At 45.2% G+C, this 8,150-nt stretch overlaps 1 protein-coding gene across 1 annotated transcript; it reads right to left on the bottom strand.

Annotated features, from left to right (window-relative positions):
- Positions 1-5,081: 5,081 nt before the first annotated feature.
- On the bottom strand, positions 5,082-6,765 carry LOC124678281 (probable indole-3-pyruvate monooxygenase YUCCA5). The gene has a single exon (XM_047214195.1). The coding sequence runs from the start codon at positions 6,676-6,678 to the stop codon at positions 5,413-5,415; it is 1,266 nt and encodes a 421-aa protein (XP_047070151.1). The 5' UTR covers positions 6,679-6,765; the 3' UTR covers positions 5,082-5,412.
- Positions 6,766-8,150: the final 1,385 nt, after the last annotated feature.

Here is an 8,150-nt window from a genome sequence, read left to right as displayed (position 1 = left end):
TGGATCATGTGGGTGAAGATGATTTTCTAATTTCTAAAATTGCTAAGAAAAAGGGTTTCCGTCGTCCGTTATTTTATTTTCTGATTTACTCCTAAGAGTTTCTAAATATCATGATGCCTTCACCGCCAAAGTAAAAATAGATGGGTTGTTTCGTTTCTTCACGTGAGAGGGAGAGTACGGTTCAAAAATGTGAGGCGTCAAGATTGTTGCTTTTGGGTCATTCCCAAATAAATGGATGGTTTGCTCAAGCTTTAGCATTTATTTCTCCCGATGCAACGCACGGGCCCTTCAGCTAGTATAAAACAATGTTTACAATTCAAAAAAGGGAGTATGGGTCCAGCATACGGGTCCCATTGTTTAAATTCAAAAATGTGGGCCAGTTTTTGTGGGTCCCTGGATTTGAATTCAAAAATAGAGTCGGCATAAACAGTGCGTGTGCGGGTCCACTTTTTGAATTCAATTGTGGGGTCTACCTGATTTGGGTTGTGGGTTAAGTCATGACGTGCATGGCTAACCAGGATATGGGGATAACCATATATATATAATGATGACACGTGTCGACCGGCCAGGGGGTGCTCACGTATCCCCCTGATCACCGAGCTTCTTTTGCTACCTTGTATATAACATTACAATGATTTATTGGGTCCAAACTCATGAAGTGATTCCGGGTCGTTCTTCTTCGGGAAATATACTATCATCGTGTCATTAGTTCCCTACGGCATTTGTCTGTCTTATGAAAATTATTTAAATCTTTTGGTTATGTCAAGGTACCCCTCAGATTTAGAACTGCTGATAACATTTCTAAAAGGGGCTCTTGAGATCCTGTAACATCGTGGCCCAAGGCTCAATAGGGTTGATAGGATACTCATATCAACAAACTGGAACTTTTTTTCGGAAGCTCGTCTCCAAAGAACTCCGAGGTTAAGAGTTCTCGGCCAGGAGCGATTTGAGGATGGGTGACCGGCCGGGAAGTTGATCTGTGCTTAGGATGTTATATTTGGTATGGCACGTGTGGGTCAGGGGCATGTGACACATGGATGGTGTGGCCCGTCGTGGCACACAACATGCAGGGACGGGCCCAGCTCAATGCAAGGGTATTCAAGTGAATACCCATTAATTTTTGCACAAAACATTCATATATACAACGTATATACGAAGTAGTTTGCTCATTCAGTCATTATTCAGTGTGTACCTGTCTCATCTCTCTTCCACATCACGAACAAGCCCGCACAAGCTACTTGAGCTACTTCAGTCATGTATGGAATAATTTGCATCTTTTTCTTTTTTCTACTTTGAATACCTAGTGCCAAAATCCTGCGCCCGCCCCTGACAACATGGCACATGTGCCGGCACTAGACGCACAGACTTGTGCCAAGAGGGGAAGTTACTGGCTTGGGCTTGATCGACGAGGATGTCGATCTTCTAAGGGGGATGAGTGTGACATCCTGGCCCAAAGCTCAATATGATTGATAGGATACTCATATCAACAAGTTGCAACTTTTTTTACGGAAGCTCATCTCCAAAGAATTCTGAGGTTAAGTGTGCTTGACGTAGAGCGATTTGAGGATGGGTGACCGACCAGAAAGTTGATCTCGAGTGCGCGTGAGTGAGGACAAAGTGCACAGAAAAAAGGAGTATTACAAAGAGCTGCCAGAGGTAACAGCCTTCTTCACATGATCTTACCACGGTCTACACGTTATTGTCCGTTCGCCTTCCGCTCACGATCTCATAGCGGATATGCACCCCCTCTTCCATTGCATCACGCTCGGGACCTTGGCATGAATCTGAAAGAGTGGAGATCAATGAAGATAAATAAATAACAAGTTGAAAGATGGTGTATAGATAGGATGCACAACATACCGCGGGTCCGGAATTCGGTGGAGAATTCGAGTCCAGCTTCAGGGGCCGCGCCGAATCCAAAGAAATGGCCCGCCATGGACAACCTTCATGTTTTCAGCTTGTCACCATCTCCTTCATGTGGACAGAGTGGGGATAGGAAAGCAAAGTTGGAAGTGAAAGAGACTTTCGCATTCCATCGAATGCACATGACAAAAGAATGATACCAATTATTATTATTATTATTATTTTCTTAGTGCTAACTTTTAGTTAAGTAAAGTCCCTTTTATCGGTAATAAAGGTTCTAGTGTTTCATCTAGTGTTTATCTTTGTAGTTCTCCGAATAGATTCTTCCATACCTAGCAATAAATTAATAGCTCATTGTGGTTTTTTCACAACAAGGAAAACACCGTAAAAGATAACAAAGACTTAACTCCAAGCATGTGTGTACTTTGTGTATATTCTAAGTTTCCTCATCATTGTTTAGAGAATAAATCGATCATGATGATCTCCAGCTTATATCTACCATCCGCCAAGATCCTTGGGGTCCTACGTTATGCTAAGTCGCAGTCTGTTCAACCAGAGGTCCCGTGTTCGGGACCTACTTGGCATAACCTGAAATAAAGAAATATCACACTCCTTGCAATCAACGTCTTAGACATGATAGAGCCCCACTTACGATTGATGTCTTCGACATGAGAGAGCACACCTCTTCTTACAAGTGATGTCTTAGCTAGACACATGAGAGAACGTACCGGATAGCGCTACCTCTCGCCATCGGGTTGAGCTTTCAGATGCTTATATATGCAACCAGGCTGATACCCGCCACTCGATCCACAGTGCGATTCTCAAGGGATTACACATCGGTGTATGTGGACCAAGTTAACAGGTGGTCTTAGTACCTATTGCAGCGCTGTTTCCCATCAAAATACAAGGAAAGGGCGTGACTCTTGTTCCTTGATCGGTCCCCCTTGTTTTGTGCACAGTGCGCTGCTGCTGCAATCAATGGATAATTGAGTGCATGCTCCATATATATGCAAAAGTGCATCCTGCTCCTGTGCAGAATATTTCAGGGAGGACCATTTTCATCACTGTTAAGTCCCTTTCTCATGAATTTCCCTGCTCTTCTCTTCACTTTTACGATAAGAAAAATTCCATCTAGGAATTGGATGGAACGAAATGAAAAACAAATATGGTTTGGACCATAAACGTTTGAAGTTAGAACGAGCTTGCCTTACAAGAATTCTTACAAAATTAGGATGAGCTATTATATAAAAAAGGAGAAGTTACACAGTTCCATGAGAGAAAATATAGCATAACCCAATAAGATTGATATGGATCCATCGAGAGAAATCATATCTAGAAAATATGTGTCCCAGGGTCATATCACTAGATCCAACAGTTGGACGAATGAACTGGTTACATGTCCTTACCCACACAAAAAAAAGAATTGGTTACATGTCCAGTTCGCTCAAATGTCCGGTTTCAAAAACTATGACTCCAACGCCAATTAGTGGCTAGCATGAAGAAAGAGAAAAATGTGAGCTCGCAGCACCACCTAAGGAAATAACACAAGTTGATGGGAAACAAAAGGTTTGATCTTTTTAGTTATGCGCAACTAAATCTGCCTATGCACTGAGTGACAGCTAGTGATGTGAGATCTGAAATGGCCAGCGATTTGCTAGGGTCTCTCCAAGGTGGCCCTTTTGTTGCTGGGCCTCGGATCTTCCCAGATTCATTGCTTAGCGGGGTCTTTCTTTCTATCTACCTGGTAAGGCTAGGATGGGTGCACCCCACAACCAGCTAATTAGCAAAAGCTAATTAGTAATTAGCCCCAAACCAAATGATTGATACGGCTGCTATATATACATCCATGCAGTGATCTTGATGAATGTTCTGATCATCAGAACATATATTTTGTAGAGAGATCATTTATCACATATATTGAGTTCACCTGAATTGATTTTTCCTCCTCTGTATTTCCTTAATTTTTTCATGGATTTCATTGCAGAAATATATTAGAGCTAGCCTGTGATTCCTTGATGTCCTGGAAGTAGCAACTAGTGTGACAGATCAGAATAATGCAGACCAAATGGGGAGTTGTGTATTTGCTTATTCTATTAGAAGAGTGGAGTTGTTTGAACTGAAACTTTGGCATCACTTTTATGTATATTAATCGATCTTAGCTCAAACAGATCGTTACAATATCAGCTGGTAGCCTATATGTATGTACCTAATTAGCAACTGTGTCATAATAATTGGAGCGCCTAACCCTCATGATTAAGCCCACCTTTAGTTGGAAAAGATATGGAGTTAGTAGTTAATATGACGATTATGTAATAATATCTGAATTTTTTCCACTTTCACAGCTAGGTGTGCAGAATTTGCCAAAGCTGGCCGTTTTTAGCTACAACTGTTTTGTAGCCATTGACTTTGGGTTAATTGCCGAGGAATCTTGGCAGAGGGGCCGGCCGGCCACCAGGTGGTAGTGGTGAGGTGAGTGAGATCTGATTCTGATTTAACTTCCCGGAGCACCAGGAGCCAATTGGGATGGTGACCCAGATCCAGTACTAGTGCATATTGCAGGCAGGGCCAGACAACCAGAGGACAAGAGTCTGGGAATTCCACAGCACACACCACCCCGCCATGTTTCCTCAATCAATTCTTTGGCTCCCTGAAAGGGACACCACTGTACATCTCCACTTCCTCATTCGTTTCCCAAATGTTAATGCAACTATATATAGAGAGAATGATACTATCTTTATGAGTATTTTATAAATATATGTTGAAATAACAAGAAGATAATTTTACAAAAAAAACCAGGTAAAATATACCTTTTACATTAATTATTTGATATTGTTCTATTTGGATTTTCAGTTTATGTGGGTTATTATTCTTAATTTTTTGGAAAATAAGGCTCTTTTTTCAAAAGACTACCACTGTCTTGTTTATCTTGGTACTAGAGAAAATGATTACAATTCGTCCACACCTACAAATTACTCGACATTTTGTACAAATTCTACTAACAAAGCTCTTATACTCACATTTCCTTATGGTTTCTCTAACTACGCATCTATTTTTTCTTGGCTTGATTTTTTTACTTAAAATCTACTAAATTGCTTGTTGGCAGAGAATAAAAGTAAAAATAAATAACTATAAATTGTGAAACAAGAACAGCATATATTGCACCAGTACTCATGTATATTACACAAAATGTAGTAAAAGTAAGAAAAAAAAAGGTATTGTTACAAGATGGTCAATGACAAGAGCCTCATCCTTCATCACCGGGCAAGCTAAGTCTCTGACTGTGCTGTACACCAGTGACCATGCGCCCTTAGCTGCAGTAATAAAATTCCCGGCCCTAGGGCTCACTTCACTCCCCCACTGACGAGAGGGCTCCACTTGTCTTTTTTATCCTAAGTATAATTTTTAAACTAATTAACCTAATGATTAACACTTTTTTCCACACACTCATACAAAGAACAAATCAACATTAACGAAGCAATGAAGGGGATTCTGATGCATGCGCCATGCACGCTCACGCACTGTCAATCTGTGGTTAGTGGTCGTGCTGGTTTAGAAGATGACGGAGATGCACCGACGGTGACACGCTCCGGCGGCCCTCTTGGTGGGTTTGGTCTCCTCCCTCCACACGTGGCCGAGGTCCTTGGCGATGCGGACGGCGTCGGCGGAGGCGCCGGAGAGGCCGCGGCGGGTGAACCCGACGGAGTATAGCCCGGACTGGCCCTTCCAGCCGTTTGGGAACGCTGTTGTAGGGTATCCGTCCTTGCCGAAGAAGCCGTCGCTGGTCTGGAGCCACTGGGGAACGTTACTCTTGTACCCGGTGGCCATCACCACGGCGTCGATGTCGAGCGCCGTGCCGTCGGTGAGCTCGGCCCTGTTCTTGGTGAAGCGAGAGACTCCCGGCACGACGGTGATGTCGCCGGATCTGATCCTAGCCATGGCGCCGGTGTCCAGCACAGGGGTGCGGCCGTACATGTTCTTGAGGGTGAGCGGGCCGATGGCCGGGCGGCGGATGCCGAAGCCGACGAGGTTACCAAGGATAAGCCAGGAGAGGAAAACCATGATCTTGTCCACGAACCAGAGCGGGAACCATGCCATGAGCATGGTGGCGAGCTCGAAGGTGGACCTGCCGCAGACCTCGCGGGGCAGCACGTGCACGGCGTCGCGCACCACCATGGATGGTAGCGCCCCGTGGTCGCAGAGGTCGAGGGAGACCTCCATGCCGGAGTTCCCGCATCCCACCACCAGCACGCTCTTGCCCTTGTACTTGTCGCCCGACTTGTAATCGGACACGTGGGCCACCTCGCCCGCGAACTCCCCGAGTCCGGGGATGTCGGGCACCACGCTCTCGGCGTTCTCCCCCGTGGCGACCACGAGCCAGCGGCCGATGTACTCCATGCTCTCGCCGGAGGAGGAGCTGGATTGCACGCGCCAGAGGCCGGAGGTCTCGTCGAATTGGGCCGTCTGCACGGTGCTGCCGAACTCCGGCTTGACGTCGAAGGTGGCTGCGTAGGTCTCGAGGTACTCGATGAACTGGCGGCGGGTGGGGTACTCCGGGTAGCTGGCCGGGAATGGCATCCTGGGGAGCTCGCAGAATTGCTTGGGGAGGTGGAGCTTGAGGCGGTCGTAGGTGCGCTTCTGCCAGAGCGAGGCGATGCAGTCCTCGCGCTCCAGGACGACAAAGGGAACCCCTTGCTCACGGAGGCTGGCGGCAACGGCGAGCCCCGAGGGGCCCGCGCCGACGATGATGGGTCCGTTGACCCACACGCAGCGCGGGGAGAAGAGGCTGTCCATGCGATCAGTAGGGAGGAGCACCATGGCTGTTGAGCTCTTCTTGGGTTTTGCTTGAAGATGGATGGTGATGAGGGAGAAGAATGTGGTGGTGGTGGAGCTGTTGTAGCTGGTGTTGATGTTTGTAAGTGTTTTGTGTTGGTGGTTTGGGGGAGAGGGGGGGTGGTGCTTATATAGGGTGGAAAGGGTGTGTGAAGGAGCAGGGGGGAGAGAGCTTCCAGAGCGAGCAAGTGATGGAGTGGTGATGATGGGAATCACGGAGGAAATTATATTTATTTGGAGATTGATAGGATCTAAGTTCCTTTAAATTTCAAAAAAATCCACAGTAGTCCTTCTAGGGGAGAGAGAGAAAGAAAATCGAATAATGTATTTTTGATTTTTTCCTAGAGAGAGAGGGAGAGAAATCTGATTTTATTTGGATTATTATTTTCTTGAGAGAGAGACTCATCAAGGTGATGCAAGATTCTAGCGGGTGAGGACACATGCAGTGATACCCATGGAGAACATGAGGCCACCACCCGCCCCTTGTTTCCAGCTTGGGGAGTCCGTTGAAGAGGGTTGGACGACCTGCCGCCGCTGCCGGCCGCCGCGCCCCTATCTCATGATGTACTTTGCATCGAGATCCGTGCTTGTTAATATATTTTGTGCACAACAGTTTTTGATTAGTCTTGTGTCATTATCATGATTCGCGGCTCCTATCTACATGTGAAGCCATGCTTGCTCTGTTCATTTTGATCATCTTTGTTACCGGCCATGATCTTGATTAACCAATGTTCCCACAATATGTGTGCCGTAAAATTAAATTTGCATAAGTACTTTGGTTGATATATACTACCTCCGTTGTGATCATAAGGCCAACGTGTATATCTAGGTCATAAATTTAACCAACGCAATATATGATATAACAAAACATACATCGTTAAAATGTTTAGATGTTCTACTTTCTAATGATCAGTCTTATAATCCCTAACGGAGGAGTAGAAAATAGGATGTTTCGATCTTCCCCTTTTGAAGAGAAAATATACTTAGTTGACACAACAGTACACTCTGAGTACATGTGTGTATGGGACATCAACAAGTGCATGGTGGGAAACAAACCTACCGATGCAAAACATTGGTGGACGCATGAAACTATTAGAGGATGGGCACACCTTAAAAAAATTGCTCCTCCCAATTGTTAAAAATTTGCCAAATAAGCAATATATGTAGCCAATATTTCTCAAATTACGGAAAAATCTAAAATTTTGGGGGCCCAGGCCCACCCTGTGCGTCCAAAACCTCGCCACTAGCTAGAAGAGAATCCTACTATGCAAAAAAAAGGAGGAATTGGGGAGTGCTTGCGAGATGACAACAAGTCAAATGTCTCGCAACACTATGGTGTGGAGGCCCTGAAATAGTAATTGCTCGCATCCTGAATTCTGTGCACCGTCAAATGGAAGCACGCCTCACAAGCCACAACATCCCCAACAATAATCACACCTCTTATATTGTGTGTCATC

The sequence above is a fragment of the Lolium rigidum genome, chromosome 7 (assembly GCF_022539505.1).
Source record: "Lolium rigidum isolate FL_2022 chromosome 7, APGP_CSIRO_Lrig_0.1, whole genome shotgun sequence".
Lineage (NCBI taxonomy): Eukaryota > Viridiplantae > Streptophyta > Magnoliopsida > Poales > Poaceae > Lolium > Lolium rigidum.
Note: the sequence above shows the minus strand (reverse complement) of the source record. Positions and strands in the feature narration are given on the sequence as shown.

Coding starts and splice junctions, on each gene's coding strand:
- LOC124678281 (XM_047214195.1), bottom strand. CDS start 6,678: ATGGTGCTCCTCCCTACTGATCGCATGGACAGCCTCTTCTCCCCGCGC.